Source organism: Watersipora subatra, chromosome 10 (genome assembly GCF_963576615.1).
Source record: "Watersipora subatra chromosome 10, tzWatSuba1.1, whole genome shotgun sequence".
NCBI classification, from domain to species: Eukaryota; Metazoa; Bryozoa; class Gymnolaemata; order Cheilostomatida; family Watersiporidae; genus Watersipora; species Watersipora subatra.
Window position 1 is genome coordinate 666,788 of NC_088717.1, and position 19,789 is coordinate 686,576.

The 19,789-nt window shown below is 37.9% G+C and overlaps 2 protein-coding genes across 3 annotated transcripts in view; one reads left to right on the forward strand and one right to left on the reverse strand.

Annotated features, from left to right (window-relative positions):
- Positions 1–5,559, reverse strand: part of LOC137407349 (DNA excision repair protein ERCC-6-like) — a 39,827-nt gene extending 34,268 nt beyond the window's left edge. Inside the window, 1 exon segment of the mRNA XM_068093973.1 lies at positions 5,227–5,559. Coding sequence (XP_067950074.1) covers positions 5,227–5,411 — 185 coding nt within the window. The 5' untranslated portion in view covers positions 5,412–5,559.
- Positions 5,560–5,939: 380 nt separating this feature from the next.
- LOC137407346 (leucine--tRNA ligase, cytoplasmic-like) overlaps positions 5,940–19,789 on the forward strand; it is a 60,760-nt gene continuing 46,910 nt past the window's right edge. Inside the window, exon 1 of one of the 2 annotated variants that reach the window (XM_068093970.1) lies at positions 5,940–6,042. The gene's annotated coding sequence lies outside the window, so the exon portion shown is untranslated. Of the gene's footprint in view, positions 6,043–6,782; positions 6,893–19,789 lie in introns of those variants that run through there. The other variant, XM_068093971.1, reaches the window with a different exon arrangement.

The following is a 19,789-nucleotide window of genomic DNA, read 5'->3' on the forward strand; positions in this document are numbered from 1 at the left end:
GTTTCGAGAAGACGCTCTGAAAAAAAGAATTTAGTATATTAGCAGTTTCATAATCATTTTCAGTCAATACTCCATTGTCTTGTTCCATCGACACAATTTTGTTTGCATTTCCTTTTAATTCTTTTATATATCTATAGAAGGGTTTGGTGTCACCCTCTACCAGTGGATTGTATAGTCTATTGGTCATGTAGTCTTTTTTGAGGTTTTTAAATAACTTTTTGTTACTTCGACGTAGTTGTTTGTATTTATTAAGTAATTCACTGTCTCCTTTTTTCTTATACAAGGAGTATAACTTACGTTGCTTGTTACATGCACGCTTTGCAGATTTATTAAACCAGAGTGGTTCGTTTGGCCTTTTAGGCTGTCTTTGTCTGGTAGGAACATGATCATTTATTGCATTATGTAAGCCAAGTTTAAAAATGTTCCAAACGTTGTCTATGGTACCTCCAATGCCTATACACTCCGTTACCCATTTGTGAATTGCAGCTAGCGACTTCTCAAAATTGGGCAAGTCAACTTGCTTGAACAGTCTAATAGGAGGTAGGTCTACATTGTTTTGAAGTTCCGCTGTCTGCGAAGTGGATATGTTTATTTCGATCATATAGTGGTCACTAAGACCAGGCTGTATGACGCTTGTATTCGTTATTCGGTAAGACAGGTCTGTACATACCAAGTCTAACGTGTTTCCAGCCACATGAGTGGGATCAGTTATTAGCTGGTCAAGTTGTAAGTCAAATAAATTGTCAAGGAAGTCTTTGTAGTGGGACCGGTTTGCCCCAACTATAACCTTTTGTTTCCAGTCTATGCCTGGCAAATTGAAATCACCAACGACTAGTAATTTGTTTGCTGGGTATGTTTGTTTGAGCTTATGTATGTGAGAGAAAAGATCATCAATACTGTTTTTGGTAGGAGGTCGGTAGTAACATAATAAAGTACAAAATTGTTTTTCATGTATTTGGAAAGCAACTGATACTATTTCTGCATCAACAGTTGTGGCAACGATTTTGTGAGATATATCAGTTTTCACAGCTATGAGAACTCCGCCCCCGTGATCATCTCTATCCCTTCTGTAAATTAACTTATCATTTGGAAGGAAAAGTTGAATATTTAAAAATGATTTATCTATGTGTGTTTCAGTGATACATATTATATCATATTCTGAAGAAAGAGCTTGGATTTCGGTGAGCTTTCCTTTTATAGATCGGGAATTCACAGAAAGGAGTCTGATTTGATCTGATAACTTTAAATCTTGGGGCCTGTCTTTATTATTTTGCTGTTGAAAATCTTGTAATTGTTTTCCGGGTCCTGATCTCTCTGCTCCCTTAACTCCTTTCTTAGAAGAAAATCCCTCTCTTGCTCTTCTTTATTCAAATCAAGGCGAGCAAAAACTCCAGTTAAACAAGGAAATACGTAAGATATAGAAAGCATGCTTAATCTCGGCTGATCCTATGAACAACAGTGAAATACTGTATACACGTTGTTGGAGCTGTAAATACCTCTTGCCATAAACATTAAATGATGAAAGTAAAGCAAGTTACCTATTCCCCTAATTTAACCTATCTCTTTGATTAATTCCATGTTATATAAACGGTGTGTACTCACATGCGGTTGATGCAAAGAAGGAAGCCTCTCCCAATCTCCCCACGCCTTTATACTCCTGTAACCTCTCGTACTTCCTGTAACCTCTCGTACTTCCCGTAACCTCGTAACTACCTGTAACTACCATGACCTCGGGCATTAGCGTAGCCCGCGGCCCACCAGCTCGATTATACAACATGCCCTTTTTCTTTTCTTTTTTGTATGGGCCACTAACCTTCCAGAAATACATTGGGACTCATTCATCAACTCACCTTGCTGGTGAAGTTTACCTTACGCTTTAACCCAGGTCTTCCTCCATCGACTCCTCCTGCGTACCATCACTCCCCAGCAACCCGGGGCTGCTGTCGTACCCGGCCGCACTACTCTCCTCACTCTCCTGATCCTCCACTCTCACTGTTGTATAAATCAGTGTACTCTTCTCGCTACTGCCAGCTCCATTGCCAGTCTGCACTGGCTTTTCCATCACTCTGACCTCCGCCGCTACCAATACTTTTACCGTGACCACTGTCACTACCAACACTCCTCCCACCAACATCTCCAACACTACTTCCACCAACCCTGACAAGCCCGGAGTCTTTTGGTTGGGTCAGTAATGACTCCTCAACCTCATCTCCGTCTCTTCCGTCTTTACCTCGCTCTCCCCAATAAGAGGCAGGCTCAACAGGCTTCCTGTGGGAGGTCTCCACCTGGGCCGTAACCGGCTGCACAGGGGATGGCACCACAGAGCTGGGAGTTGGCATAGGCCCAGACCTATCTAGCTCGACCTCACCTGCAACCAGTGCAGGTCTGCTACCAGCAATTCTCCTCTGAACCTCGGCTAACTCCTGCACCACTACCCTGAAAGCCTTGACATTTTCCAACTCCATGACTGCTGCCTCCCGTTTGGCTTTCAGCTTAGCCAATTTCTCCTTCGACTTCCTCCGCACCTCCCTTTCCTCTCTTTCAATCTCTGCTACCTTTTTCTCATGACCTTCTCTGTCTAACATTCCATTGCTGGATACCTCGGCTAAAAAAGAGCAAACCTTTTCCATTACAGACACTGGTTCAGCTACTTTCTCAGCACCTTCCCTTACCTCATCGTGACTCTGTTCTCCATCACACCCCATAGACCCTTGCACATCTTTGGTGCCTTGGGCTGTCCCCTGTTGGCTACCAATTTCCACGTATTCGCTACTCTTCACTCCCTTGGTTTTACAAGTCCACCAATCTTGACCTGTGTGACCTCTCTTAACTTCGCTCTCTCTGTCAGACTTCTTTGTCAGGTTTTGCAACTCGACATCATCTGAAACATAACTTGACCCAGCAATAATGGTTCTTGACGAAAACAGCTTAACCGGCTTAATACTTCTACACTCCTTAACAGCCTCAAACTTACTTTCGCAAACCGCGTTTACAACAGCAAATAATTGAAGCTGCCTTAACTCAGTTATGCCCAAGAAGTTCGTTCTCAATCCTTTCACCACATATACCTCTGTCTCCATATCTCTATATTTACTTTCCAACTGAACGCCTGCTTTACCGACTACTCTTAGCTTACGACCATCTATTCCCGCCAAAACAGTAGATGGCTCCTCTAGCCGTAGGTTCAGCCTTTCGGCCGTCCCCTCGGTTACAGTCGACACCTCTGCCCCAGTATCAAACGTAAATTCAACGTTCTTCCCATTGACCTTCAAAACCTGTACAATTCTCCTTTCTAGTCAACTGTCATCCTCATACTTATCCCTAGAACCAGAGAACCTAACACTTCTGCCCTTACCACTATCTTGGTACCTCTCCTTATACTTCTCCCCCTCAAACCTATCCATACTGTTGTCCCTGTACCTGCCAAATTTGTCTATAATCTCGCGGGGGCTTTCTCGGCCCCTGTACTTCTCCCTACTACTGTCCCTGCTACCATATCGCTCGTAGCTATTATCTCGGCTACCTCCTGACCTCCTGCTACTACCTCGCCTGTCATAACCTACTTCTCTCCTATCCCTACAATAACGGGATACATGTCCTCGCTGTCCACAACAAAAACATTTAATGGAGGGACAACTCCTCATCTCATGCCCACTACGTTTACAATTGTAGCATACTCTACCTCCACTGCCTTCTCTACTGCTTGCTCTAGATCTAGAGACATGCCTCTCCCTGCTATTGTCTCTATACTTTCTACTGTCACCGTCCTTGTTATACTCCCTGCCTCTTGTCCCATATCTACTAGCACCTTGCTCTTCACTACCATAATACTCTCTACTACTCCTCGGGCTACCCCTAGGGGAAGATCTACCTGCTGAATCATAACTTCTATCTCTATCATTACTCCTGTACTGCCCTCGGCTATCAAACTCTGATATCTTTGCTACTTCTCTCTTAACCTCACTCTTTAAATCGGTACTTCTACCCTCACCTCTCAAAAATCTATCAGAGCTGTCGGCCATTTCTCGAGCCCTCAATGCCTCCTGCAATAACGCCCAAGTAAGATTGGCATTCTTCATTAACTCTCTGCTTACTTCTCTATTTCTCAACCCGTTAACCGCCACAATAAGGGCAAACCTTACCCTATCATTATCGTTAGTCACCTCTGCATATCTGCTCAAACTCTCTACCCGTTGTAAAAACTCTCTATCACTTTCCCCAAGTGTCTGCCTAGCCGTAAGGAACTTATGCCCCTTTACGAACATACTCTCCTGTCTACCATAATAACCCTGTAAAACCTCCACTGCCCCTTCATAAGTAGAATTTACGCCATCTACGTTAAACCCTGCACCTCTCAATACTTCTCTACCACTGTGCCCAATAGCTCTCAATAGTGGCACTAACCTAGCTCTACCTCTCATAATTGGGCGCCTATTGTCACCTTCACCTTCGTAACCTCTTCTCTCAACAGCACTCTCAATACATAAATTCATCTCCTCAATAAATCTCTCCCACGACCCATCACCGTGCTCTCCAAACACAAGCTTCGGAAACCCACTCTCCATCTCTACCCGATACAATATCTCCCTCGCCACGAATACACTCTACCCCACTCGTATAATTAGTGTAACTCCCACCTCCGAATATGTAATAAATAATTGCACCTCAACAACACTGCTACTACACCTCACAACACTACCCTACCCCACGTTACCTCACCTGCACGCCCGTGAAAGGGTCTACTCAACCGTTATAACTTACCCGCAACCAGAAAATTTATCGCTAATGATAACAAAACAAGAAAAAAAAAATCAGAATTTTGTCAACTGCGCCATGTTATATAAACGGTGTGTACTCACATGCGGTTGATGCAAAGAAGGAAGCCTCTCCCAATCTCCCCACGCCTTTATACTCCTGTAACCTCTCGTACTTCCTGTAACCTCTCGTACTTCCCGTAACCTCGTAACTACCTGTAACTACCATGACCTCGGGCATTAGCGTAGCCCGCGGCCCACCAGCTCGATTATACAACAGATAGCTCTGACAGTAAGTGACTATAGGATTATGAAGACAGCATCAACAATAAATGACTATAGAAATCTGAGGAAATTCGCAATAACTGATATAAAAATTTGAGAACAACTTCTACAATCAGTGGTTATAAGACCCTGAAGACGACATCTACAATAAGTGATTGTAATCAGAGCGCGTGGAAAAAATGCTCACCTTTTTTCGTACACTTTTAAATCGCCATCATCTTTGCATTTTGCAATGCGAGTCAAAACGACTGAGTCTTCATCAGAATCATCATTGTTTGTACAAAAAGTTTTGCTTCGTTTTGACAAGCTTTTGCCTTTTGCTGATGGAGCTTTTCGCTTGACGACCCTTGAAAGGTCTTCAGCAGATTGCATTGCAACCTCTTTTAAGCATACATGTAGAAGGGTATGCACAAAGGAAATAGCAACGGAGTAAACAATTGCTATTATTCCGACAAACTAGAACTGTTTCTTTCAGTTATCAGTTTGCTTTTATTAAAAATAATGTAATCAGATTCGCGTAGTTTTAGTACCGCGAGTAACTACACATTATAGCTCAGTCAGCATGAGAAATATCGATGTTGCTTCGCTACCTGTGAAACATTCATAAATATGTAATGCTACAAATCGTAGTTGCGTACCTGCAAGAGCTACGTTAAAAACCAGGGCCAACTTATGTAAGTTGAAGTCTAATGACGAACTCGACGATATTTCATTTTCTGCAATCGAGCTACCAATTATCCATAGAACTATTTGTAACGCTATGATATCGTCGTTCGGCTCTTGTTGAAGCGTATGCGTAGAACTGTGCAGACGCAGGCAAAAACGATCTTACACATTGAAAACTAATGCTTTGTGTGTTCGCTGATACATTTACGCGAGCCACATTTCGGGTCCGTTGCATCAGCATCTCCCATTCATCCGGATCACCTGAAGCGTACCTTAATTAGTGGATCGCCGTTTTGTGCTTCAAACTTCCGCAGTAGTGTAGAGCTAGAGCTGTGAGGTATATTACGAAGTGTTGTTTGTGGCATATGGCGAAATACTGAGGGAATTAAGCATTATTGTCTTGTTTAGTCATTTATCTTGTAGGCGATTTCCCTTAGTCTGTTTTTGCTAATTTGTTCTTGTCGCCTGATTAATGCAGGTAATTTGTTTTGCCGTACATAGGTTTTATTATTTCATATCATCTCCATCGAGGTTTTGTCAACACTTACCCAAAAATGAACGCTTCCATACTTTTGGAGACAATTGCAAATTAGTTGCTCTCTGTTGAACCCTAATAGTTAATAGTCAACTTTGTTATGTGTGGTTGTGGAGAAATTATGTTATGCATAACTTATCCGTTTTCACACACAACATCAGTGTTGAATTGCTTGCCGTATTATTCTATTTTGACTATGTTTAGTTTGTGCACTTTGGCTTAGTTTGTGGGAACTAATTCGATTATTACTGGTTCAGGTACAAGTGAAGGTGTTAAGCTGTTGTAAGCAATACTGATATTTACCAGACAAAAGTACTTCTTTATTCTATAAGTAGAACATTTAAAATGCGCAACTAACAAAATTCTGAAACAATAATATTAACGACAAAAGGTTGGAGGAGCTAATAAAAGTTGCATCCTTACTCGAACGGTCATCCATGATTGTTTGCTTAGTCTTGTACGGTTGTGAGTTTTGACAGTCAAACAAGAGTTGTGAAAGTCTATATGTAGAAAGTGTTGGCAGTTGAGATAGTGGTGTAGAAGAGGCTCAGCTGATGAAGGAGAATGGGACTCCATAGGCAGGGGAGAGAGAGAGGCTCCTCCGCAGGCAGAGGGGAGAGCGTCCAAGGAAATCTTCAGGAAGAGAGAAAGAGTGAGTTAGAGAGGGAGATAGAGATGCTGAGTCATTGAAGCTGTTCACTTTTATAGATGTCTGGCCGGTGGGATAGTTAGCAAGTTGGTGTAGGCTGAGTGTTAAGGCTCAATGCTTTCTGTCAGGCGTGTGAAGATATCTTGTTTGCATAAGTCTTCAGCTGATGTTGATGAACGTGATGTTGGCATGTAGGATGGAGCTGGTGACTTACTCCTGGTATATAGGTCATGTTTGACAGGGGTGGCAGATCTGTATGTGACTCATTTGACTCGTATCTAATGTTTCTCTGGTGGCTTTTTGATAATGGTGGTTGGTAGGTTTAATTGCTTCGACTTCCCTTTGGCATGTTTTCCATGTGGTGCTGACGCAATTTCGATGGTTCATTCCTCCAATTTTGAAGTTTCTAGTTTACTTTGACATTTTCTAATTATCGAATCTTTTGAGGTCTTTGGGCGTCTTGCTGCTTGTACGTATTTTATGGTCATCCTGTGGTCTGGCTGCATTCCCTATCGGTATGTTGTTTTTGCAGTATTTCCATACAACAACTGAAATCTGTTAAAAGGTGATCTCCGGGTGCAGCGTAATTGCTCGTAAAATTGTTCCCATCATGTGTTTGAGTTTTTAAATGAATTAGATACTCGAAAATGTGTGATCCTTAAGAACTATCAGTTGAACTCCGAGTTTGCCCTCGTTTAAATCAACACGTTTAAATTTAACAAGTTTAAATCAAGATTTATTTATAATTAGATTACTTTTTTGTTTGCGATGCAAATGATGCAAAGGTTGATGTTGTGTTCAATTTCAACGAGGTTAAAAACGGTGTCAAAAGGTTGACTTGCAACAGGGTGTCAAAAACAGGGTGTCAAAAGTATGTCCTGCAATAAAAAAACACTTGGTCGTGGTTCCTACAATGGGATGTCATAATTATCATTTAGCCTTGGGTCGTCGATCCCTTTCGCTGCCATTGAGGCTGCTCTTTTCTGTGACAATCGGTGCTCTGAAACCCAGAGAGCGCTAATAATAAACTAGCTTTCTAGATAATCAACAATGCCCGGGGATCCTGCTAATGCCCGACCAATACAAACACATGTTCTGGGTTAATAGATTTCGGGTGATTGTTAGAGTTTACTTTTTCATCCTTTCATTCATTTTAAACATTTATAGTCATTATTATCACATCGTTTTATATGATGGCATTGTTTTCTCATACAGAATTTATTAATAGCATGATTAATAACTAATTAGTAATTAAATATCAAAAAGAAAAAAATATAAAAATTACAATATTTATATTATATTCGAATAAATTACAGTATATAGAAAATAGAAAACAGGTGTATTGGACAGTCAAATTAATCACTTTGTGTATGATACTAGCTTATAGTCAGATTAAGTTATTTACAGTAGGCTTCTCTATTTTGAACTATCCCGGAGTGCAGTGAGTCAACCCCAACGATTGATTTAATTCAATTGACTTCTACAACAAAATGAAAGATTGACTTGCAACAAAATTCACATTACAGTTATTTGGTATCAAAAGATTCACCATGTCTTACTCTGTTGTGTTGTAAGTGCCAAATATGTGGAAATGTGATTACAAGCTCTTAAAAGCCCAAAAACGAAAAGCCGCCGTAGATTGGAATCTCTTTATTTCGATGATGTAGCCTCGAAATTTGGTTATCGTCTTGTCACGTATGTTCTCACGTGAATTGAAAGGCCAATACAAAGCTCAATATAAAACTTATTGTAGTACTAGTTTATGACAAACACTTCGGGTTTTACCGAAGACCCCGTGTCAAATATAGATGCTCGCTACTTTACAGTTTTGTTTCCGCCTGGTCTAATCGGCAAGTCGTAATCTGATCATGTGACCCAATACTTCGAAAATAATTTCTGCAGCACTTTTCGATTATCACAAGTGACCAACAGGCTCGTCATGATTATCAGACAATGATATGGACTCCTTCAAGCTAAGGCTAAAAAATTAAACGAATTTTTACGGTAAGTTATAAGATATCAGTGCTAAGTGATAGAATTACGATGACGATAAAATAGACGCGTAAGAACAATAGACATAGTTTTATTGAATGCGTGAATTATATTTGTGAAAACATTTCGACGAATAAGGTTGCGAGAAAGTGTAAACAGAAACCATCTCTCATAACTACATCAAATTTGAGCCGTTTTGTTTTGGAAGGGGATTCCAAACTACGGCGGTCTCGTGTGGCTGCGATTTTCTGTTCGTTTTTGAGCTTTTAAGAGCTTGTAATCACCTTTCCACATATTTTGCACCTACAACACAACAGAGTAAGACATGGTGAATCTTTTCATATCAAATAACGGTAATGTGAATTTTGTTGCAAGTCAACCTTTAAGCTGCCCCCATGTGAATTGTGTTCTATTTCATACGTTTGACTATTACCTGACTGTGTATTGTGAGTTTCCATTCATCAGCTCCAAGTCTCAAGTGCTGCACCTGCGTGCCTGCCCAGCCTACTTCCGTGTCCGATATTAGTACATATTCACAAATAGTACGAGTTTTATGTCAAGCGTCTTCCACAATATTTTGCAATTATTTGATTGAAATGTTATTAAAAATAATTACTGAAGTTATTACATTGAGTGTTTCAAAATGATAAGCTTGGTTCGCTGCCTGCCTTATAACTGACCCAGTTTATGGCTTGCACTGGAAATTTTCTCCAAAACTATAAACCTATGTTATTGTGCTGTGTTATATTCAATAACCCAATTCTATTGGGTATATATTGCAGTATGCTGAACCAAGTTTGGGTCCTGAAAGTTGTAGTTCATTGCATTAGTTTCCTCCCTATTTAGCCATTTTACTTGATAAAGTTTTGTATTGCATATTTCATTAAACTTGAAAGTTCAATGAGATTTTTATTAAACATCTCATTGCAAATAAAATCCCATTCAAAATTTCCTATATATATCTCGTTGAGGTTTATTGATTCGGGTTGTATTAACCATTGTATTTATGATTATTAAAGGTTTACTTGCAACAAAATTCACATTACAGTTATTTAGTATCAAAAGATTCACTGTGTCTTATTCTGCCGTGTTCTAGGTGCAAATTATGTGGAAATGTGATTACAAGCTCTTAAATGCTCAAACACGAACAGTTAATCGCAGCCATCACGAAACTGCCGTAGATTAGAATCCCTTCCCAAAACGGCTCAAATAGGTCGTAGCTGAACAAGATGGCTTCTGTTTACACTTTCATGCAACCTCATTCGTCGAAATATTTTCACAAATATACTTCACGCATTCAATAAAACCATGTCTATAATTGTCCTTACGCGCGTCTATTTCATCATGATCATTGTAATGCTGTCATTTGAGCACTGATATCGCAAAACCTACTGTAAAAATTTGTTTAGTTTTTTAACCTTAGCTCGGACGAGTGCATATCATCCTCTGATAAACATGACGAACCTGTTGGTCACCATTGATAGTCAAAAAATGTTGCAGAAATTACTCGTGCTATTTGGCAAGAAGTATGGGTCACATGATCAGATTACGACTGGATGATTAGACCAGGTTGAAACGAAACTAAAGTAGGGAGCATCTATATTTGATATAGGCTTTTCGGTATAACCCGAAGTGTTTGTCATAAACTAGTGCTACGAGACGTTTCATATCGAGCCTTTTATTGGCCTTTAATTTCATGTGGTAACATCACGTGTCAAAACAATAACCACAATGTTTTAGTATGTCATCGAAATAAAAAGATTCCAAACTACGACGTTTTTATGATGGCTGCGATTAACTGTTCATTTTTTAGTTTCTAAGAGCTAGTAATCACATTTCCACATATTTTGCACCTACAACACAGCAGAGTAAGACATGATGAATCTTTCGATACCAAATACAGTCAAACATGGATAACTCGAACTTCAAGGGACCGAGCAAAAGTGTTCGAATTATCAGAGTGTTCAAGTTATCAGAGCACTGTCACAAGTCCATATATTTACTTATTTATTAGTAGATACATGTACATATACAAACTATAATATAAATCAAAAGCACAAATGGCTTGTTTCAAATTAAATGCTTCTAATGTAAAGTTTAAAACGTTTTCATGAAAAAGTATAGAGATTTTTCTATCACTTGAGATTGGTTTGTTGTTTGAGGTGATGTTATTGCCAGGACGTTTTTCAGATTGACATTGGCAAAACTTGATCGTTGTTGAAATGCTCAAAAGAAAAGACATTTTTTTCTTTTTGGGGTTTTACCCACGATCAATTTTGCCATTTTTTCTTGAAGTTTATGCAGATTACCTTACTTTACCTGGGATTCGTTAAGAGCAACACTCCGAGGCAGTTCAATTAGAAGTTTTACGAGGTTTTACGGTACATTCTATATCACTCACGCTTTTTTAATAGATTCTTATTGAATGTACACACATATTCTGTGTTTAGATCAAACGAGGAATAGTTTTTTTGTAGCTCAGACAACGTATACGTTTAATTACAACATTTTTTAAGACGTTTTAAACATTCAACATTCCGACGTTGATTCAACACGGAATCAACACCGGAAAACTATTCATCACGGGCTAGCCGGGTCACGCACTCAAGGATTTTCGCCACGCACATACAAAACAACATGCGATTTTTGTTTTGTATGTGCGTGGCGAATATCCTTGCGCGCGTGACCCGGCTAGCCCATGCTATTAATCGTATCGCAGTATAAATCAAATTTCACCAAACTTTTAGAAAAGTCGTTGACAAAAATATTTTGCCGATGGTGGTAATAACGACGCTTATGAATTACGAAAAGATGAAGTTTACCTCTATGGCTTTGAATAAAGGGATTTTCTAAAGCGATAACAACCGTTTCGGTAGCCGTTGGGCAAAAAAACAGTTCGAATTAACAGTGTTGAGTTCGAGTTATCTATAGCAATTTATCATTACGTGGGAACGGACCAAAGGAAATGTTCGAATTAACCATGTGTTCGAGCTATCCGTGGACGAGTTATCCATGTTTGACTGTAACTGTAATGTGAATTTTATTGCTCGTCAACCTTTAAACAATAGCATGATGTTGAACCTCAGCAACTTCTCCATGGTGGACAGTCTAGTATAGTTAATAGGTCTATGATTATAGTAGTCAGTCTAGTCCCGTTGATAGGTCTATGATTATAGTAGTCAGTCTAGTATAGTTAATAGGTCTATGATTATAGTAGTCAGTCTAGTATAGTTAATAGGTCTATGATTATAGTAGACAGTCTAGTATAGTTAATAGGTCTATGATTATAGTAGTCAGTCTAGTATAGTTAATAGGTCTATGATTATAGTAGACAGTCTAGTATAGTTAATAGGTCTATGATTATAGTAGACAGTCTAGTATAGTTAATAGGTCTATTATTATAGTAGTCAGTCTAGTATAGTTAATAGGTCTATGATTACAGTAGACAGTCTAGTATAGTTAATAATTCTATAATTATAGTAGACAGTCTAGTATAGTTAATACGTCTATTATTATAGTAGTCAGTCTAGTATAGTTAATAGGTCTATGATTATAGTAGACAGTCTAGTATAGTTAATAGGTCTATTATTATAGTAGTCAGTCTAGTATAGTTAATAGGTCTATGATTACAGTAGACAGTCTAGTATAGTTAATAGTTCTATAATTATAGTAGACAGTCTAGTATAGTTAATACGTCTATTATTATAGTAGTCAGTCTAGTATAGTTAATAGGTCTATGATTATAGTAGACAGTCTAGTATAGTTAATAGGTCTATGATTATATTAGTCAGTAGTGCAGCTTGAAGGGAACAAGTTTTTCAAAGATTCAGCCATTAGATCCGCTAGATAAAAAAAACAGCTTGTTACAGGTTTTAACAATGCTAGCATTCTCTTTTGAGATAAGAGGATCATTGACATTGAGTGAGTTGTACATTGGGCGAGTTGCACATTTCAACTGTTTGTTGATACATACACTCGTACCTCGACATACGAGCTTGATGCAAATCGTATTGAGCTCATATGTCAATTTACTGGCGTCTCAAAGTAGGTATATTTACATGTATATACGCAGTGCATCCTTGGGATACAATGTTGATCGGTTCCAAGGCTGGCATCGTATGGTGAAAAAATCTTATGTAGCGGTATAGAAACCATTGTAATTATACAATGCAAAATACAAATGGTAAAAATTGTCCAAAATTTTATAAAAATGCTGTACATGTTGAAAATTAGTAACGAAATAGTATGTTAACTTTTGTAGCTATAGTTACCTTCAGTAGCGGCATTGTATTAAGCGCACCTAGTGATTATGATCTGCAATACTGTAAAATGCAACATCATAATGTGTGTACCAAGTGCAGCACGTATAACATAAACTTTCAGTTCACTCCAAATAAGTTTAGCTTACCAAATTCACACTTGAAACTAAGTTTTATTACGTTTTTCAACTATTTTACTGAATTTCAATTTTATATCACAAAAATTTTATTCTTAATCAGTTGCTGTCTTCACTTTCACATTTAGCGGGTTTGGTTAAAACCTTTTTCAACATAATTCAACGAGAAAGGCAGAGCGATGCAGTTATCGAAAGCGACCTCTCGCACATTTGACCATTTAATGACCGTCAAAAAGAAAAATGAAATTTTATTTACTGTACACTACATAAAAACCTTTGGAATAAAGTGACTTGAACTGGTACATGTAGCGAGTAGAGCAGAGAAAAGACAAAGATGTATCAATGCTAATTATGTTACAGTACACTTAGATTGCGGTACACTTAGAAAATAAATTTAATACGTAATGAAACGGAATTTTGTGGCAGGCTAAAAGAAGTTGTCTAATCCTGTCCAATTTTTTCGACTGATTTTAAAAGAAAAAGTTTAACACTTTAGGGTCATGAAAAGCAGAAATGGCCAGGAAGACACAGCTTTCCTGCTGGTGCAGAGAGTGCTCTAAGAAATCAAGCTAACTTGGGGCAATGTAGAAAATAGCTTACTTGATCACTTATTGACGATGATGCTGGCTGGTTCAGTGAATATGTTGGTGCAATGCAGAAAGTTGCTAGCGAGCTAACGCTTATAAAAGGATCCAGAGAAGATTTTACAATAGTTTGTCTTGTTTGAAATGTGCACAATAATCAATGTAACCACACATGCAGAAGTTTGTTCGTATTTATACCCTAGAAGGCAGAGCTTTAGCAAGTTCTAGAAGGCAATGTGAATGCGTCAACTATCTTGAGTAGCTAGTTATATATGAGTTACATACATATGATGATTTTTATTTACGTAGTAGAAAACAGGCCCGCCTGCAAAGTCACGATTAAACAAGAAAATAAAACAAAATGAAATAAATAAAACATGAAATAAAATATAACATGAAGTGAATAAAACATGAAAAACACGCCACACAAAGAAGGTAGATCAATGATATACATTATACAAACATTGTACAGTATCGTTTTATGTACCAGTCCACACCAGTAAATTGAACACTTGAAAAATGTCTTCCAAAGAAAAACTTCTGCCAATGTTGGTTTTCTGTCTCTTTTACTTGCCACTACTAAACGGTTGCTCTACTTGGATGCTGATCTCTTGCCTCCAACTCCTTCAAGTCGTCAATCCTAAGCTCCTTGTGTTTGCTTTAACGAATTTCTTGTTTTCAATAACAATAATCGCAATTGTTAATTGATTGCGACCATATTCCTTGGCAATATTAACAATACGAGCGCCTTCTATTTATTTATGACATCCAACTTTGTTGTCATAGAAATTATTTTTCCTCCGTCTTGTAACGGTCTCAGATACTATAGCTAACAAATTAAATATATCTACTTGTAGTTATATACGTACATGTATACTGAATAAAAGTTTATAGTAAAATGGACTATAACGCTGAAAATGAATATTTGCTCTTGCTTACGCCTTTTTCACAAAATTTTTCGCGTTGAATGCGCACCTGAGTCATCGTGTCTCTTCTAAACGTTGTGAAAATGTTCTCGGTAAACCGCATTTTGGCGTCTCTGTTATTTCGACGTGCGTAATAGCTCACCGACTGCCAAATTTGAAATCCGGCGAAAATTTTCTTGAATTCGTATGATGAAATAAAATTTGTATTTCAACTCGTGAATACAAATTTTCAATTTGTATTCGCGAGTTGAAAGTCTCACCATGTTCAACTTCATAAGGTGAGAAGATCGTATATCGGGGTAATCGTATCCTGAGGGTGCACTGTATATATATCTCTTATATAAAATAACTAAGTGACACCAACGCATTTGGTACACCAAACTTTTGTGACCCTGCGTAACAGAAACTTTGAATTTAACTTAGATTAATTTAGCTAACTAAACACGCACTTCAAGCTAAGTTTTAATCTTTTACTACACTTACTTTAGCTTTTTCGTCCTATTGTTATTATCTTCCGGTTTGGCGGTTTTTGGCTCGATTTCACTGTAACTGCCATCCTTTTAAAAACTTTTTAACTGATTAGAAAAAAAAATGCTGAACGATGCTGTTTTTGAAAACGGCATTTCGCATACTTGGCCCTATAGTGGCCATCGAGAACCGGTTCGTATCTCACAGATTAGTCGTATCTCAAGGGAGAAACACACTTGAAAATGTTTCGTATCGCGGGTTTTTCATATGTTAGGGCACTCTTATGTAGAGATATAACTGTAGAGATATTAAAATTTGCATCATACTCCAGATTTTTCCATGATCACCTAGAAACTTTTGTGTTAATATTGAATAAGTTTTATTGAACAATATTGAACGTGTTGAACAATTTTTATTCAAATAAGTCAAGACATTTTTGAGTGAAAGGGGCAGAGGATAAGGGAATAGGAGTGCCGAATTTGTTTGAGATACTCAGCTTGGAGGAACATCATTCGTGTCAATGATTGGATGCATGTATTTTATTTATTATATTTCATGCTTTATAATATGTTATGTAGAACCGGACAACTTTATTCTGATGATCGGTGAATAAGCAAACCATATTTTCTGTCATTGTAAACCCTGTAAACCCTAATGGTCGGTTTTCCAGCTTTACGTAGGGTGTGTCAGAAATCCGAGTGACCGGAAAACTGGCATTGGCATGACTCTGTTTACAATCGTGGTTTCTAAGCAACAACGCAGGCCAATCTGTTTATTTTTTGCATAGAGCAATAGACCGGAAACTTTTACATCCATTTTTTCGTTTTCAAAAATATTCACCAACTTCCTTCGTTTTTACAACTATTTTTTGATGATTATATGGCTTAAAAATTTGATACAATTCAGGTGTTTTATGCGAGAGACGATAGTGATGTAGGTGAAGAGTTATGTGATTCTAATTATAATTTTGACTCAGAAAGTGATAATGAAAGTGTGCTCACTCGATTTTATAATTCGTTAAACATTTTTACTGAGCTCGGAAGTTGGAATTCTCAAGACGCCGTGGCCGAACACGAAAGTACTACTGGTGCCGATAATCATCGTATCTCTGATAGTGATAGTGAAGCTCCTCTAATGCGTAAAAAGGCTAAAAGAAGAACATGCTGACGTAGGAATAACCAGGATGAAGATGATTCAGGTCTAGGCCCTGCAGACAGGCATAGGGGTGGTCAAGGCAGGAGTAAGGATTATCGATCAGCACCAAATGAAGGCACTCTTGGATGGGAGGTAGACCCTGATGAAGAGATGATTTCAGCAAAAAATCATTTGTCTATTAGACAGTATATCAAGACAAAGCCAATCAAATGGGGTCTGAAATTTTTTCTCCTATGTTAAGGGAAACTGGCTATTTATTGTAATGCAGAAATATACACAGGCAAACATAATGATTCCAATGCTGTCATGGAACTTGGTGCCACAGGAATTTGGTTACTTGTATCAGTGCACCATTTGCTGGGCAGCACTATATTTTGTACACAGACAAGTTTTACACATCTGTCGCTTTTTGTGAACATTTGCTGCTTAGATGTGGTACTCTCATAATCGGAACTGCAATGGCAAACTGAAAGAATTTTCCTAAGCAGCTAGCAGTGAGCCGAGGTGAAAACCAGCTACTGTTCAATGGAAACTGTGCGGCTATTGTCTGGTATGACAAAAACCAATCTACTTTATAACATCAAGCGAAGTTTCCAAACCAGCTGAACATGTTTTGAGGTACAATGCTAGAACACACCAAAGGGAAGAAGTGGATTGCCCAAAGGCCATAAAGAGCTACAACCAGTACATGGGTGGGACTGATAAAAATGATCAGCTAACCAAGTTACAGCATTGTAGACATCATTACCGCTGGCTAAGAAAGTCGACTGTGAAGCTCGTGTAGGCCGTCTATAACGCATATGTAATCTATAGAAACCTGGTTCCCCAAGTTCAAGCTACAAGAAGGCTAACTTTTCATCAGTATATAGAGAAGTTGTGCACAGAACTTGTAGGTTACAGATGAAATGCCCCTCAGGATCCTGGATGTCAAGTTCACGCAGAAGGGTGTCTTCAGAATATTCAGATGCAGCCAATTCACTCAGTAAAAAGAGCAGACACCAATTTAACAAACCACATATGTGTTGTTTGCTCTGAAAAACATTTCAGAGCAAAGAAACAGAATGCAGATGCTTCATATGGAGATGAACCGAGGTGAAAACCAGCTACTGTTCAATGGAAACTGTGCGGCTATTGTCTGGTATGACAAAAACCAATCTACTTTATAACATCAAGCGAAGTTTCCAAACCAGCTGAACATGTTTTGAGGTACAATGCTAGAACACACCAAAGGGAAGAAGTGGATTGCCCAAAGGCCATAAAGAGCTACAACCAGTACATGGGTGGGACTGATAAAAATGATCAGCTAACCAAGTTACAGCATTGTAGACATCATTACCGCTGGCTAAGAAAGTCGACTGTGAAGCTCGTGTAGGCCGTCTATAACGCATATGTAATCTATAGAAACCTGGTTCCCCAAGTTCAAGCTACAAGAAGGCTAACTTTTCATCAGTATATAGAGAAGTTGTGCACAGAACTTGTAGGTTACAGATGAAATGCCCCTCAGGATCCTGGATGTCAAGTTCACGCAGAAGGGTGTCTTCAGAATATTCAGATGCAGCCAATTCACTCAGTAAAAAGAGCAGACACCAATTTAACAAACCACATATGTGTTGTTTGCTCTGAAAAACATTTCAGAGCAAAGAAACAGAATGCAGATGCTTCATATGGAGATTTGCCACCGCGGCGAAAGATCGTATACAAGTGCTCGTCATGCATGTTTTCCTCTGTGTCGGTTTAGAAGATGCCAACATTTTCAAGATTTACCACACCAAAGATAGATTCTGGAGATAAATTTAGAGACAGAATCTTTGTTTTACCTTCTGTATTAGTCATTTGAAAAGAAAAGTTTTTAAAACAAGCTTTCAAAAAATTTTCATCGGTTTTTTGCAAAATTTGCCCAAATTGTGTAAATTTGATGGCTTTTGCCCAAAAAATTGTCTCTTCTTTCAACTTTTACAATAAATTTTTAGACTTATGTTCTAATGTTTCACCAAATATTTGATTATGAGCAGATTTAGGTATATTTAAGCGAAAATTAAAAACGTCCTACTTTAAAAAAAACTTGTCCCAGGATACTGACACGCCTTGATGAGAATGGCCAGGGTTCAGAGGGTTAACGGTTAATGCTTCCACTACATAAAACAGATCTACCGGCGATGAATGATTACGCCATTTTTTTATATTTCACACTATTTTATATTATAAAACTATGTAAATATATTTCTGTTTCAACTATCTATAATAAGAAATTTGAAAACCTAGTTTGGTAATCCTACAGGTTAGATGTAAACTATGTATACCGTAAAACCTCTATTTGAATGCTCTTTTCTTTCAACCCTTTTCCTATAGTGTCAGTCGAATAGAGGTGGCATTTAAGTACAGGTTGGAGCTGTATTTTTGAAGTAGTTCGTCAGACTTTTGAGAAGATAAATTTAACCTGTTTACAGGTGAAGCGAATATCACCTATATTTTGTACTCTCCTTCATATTATTGATTTAGATCATCATGGTGTCTGTATTATTGATTTAGATCATCACGGTGTCTATATTATTGATTTAGATCATCATGGTGTCTGTATTATTAATTTAGATCATCATGGTGTCTATATTATTGATTTAGATCATCATGGTTTCTATATTATTAATTTAGATCATCATGGTGTCTATATTATTGATTTAGATCATCATGATCTGTATATTATTGATTTAGATCATCATGATGTCTATATTATTCATTTAGATCATCATGGTGTCTCTATTATTCATTTAGATCATCATGGTGTCTATATTATTGATTTAGATCATCATGATGTCTCTATTATTCATTTAGATCATCATGGTGTCTCTATTATTCATTTAGATCATCATGGTGTAAGATAGAGGACGAATACAATTTAATAGCACTTTATTTTCTCTATCTTACGACTTTCATATTGTTCACATAAACTACATATTTGACTCATTAGACTCATTTCGAAAATCCTGTTGGTTATTACCACACAATGGATATGTTAGAAACATCTCATTAGACTGTCACCACCTAAATGTTGCAATGAAGACAATGACCAACAGGTAGCGCAATGTTTATGAAATAATCGGAGGAAGTCAACAAAGGTTTTCCTCTCCATAATCTTTACGATCGAGTCTGTGATATTGATATGTTAATTATAGTCTGGCATGGTCATCCTTCCAATCCGTTCAAGTGTCTTTGTATCTTGCTTCCTGTATGAACAAAGGTTTTCTATTTAATTGATATTGTAACCATTCGGTTCTGGGACTCTATTGTTATTGTGAATAGTATATAAGGCTGTGTATGAGAATCATTAGTGTGTGTAAATTAGTAAGCGAGCTGTGAGAGCAATATATAATAAAGTTTGATA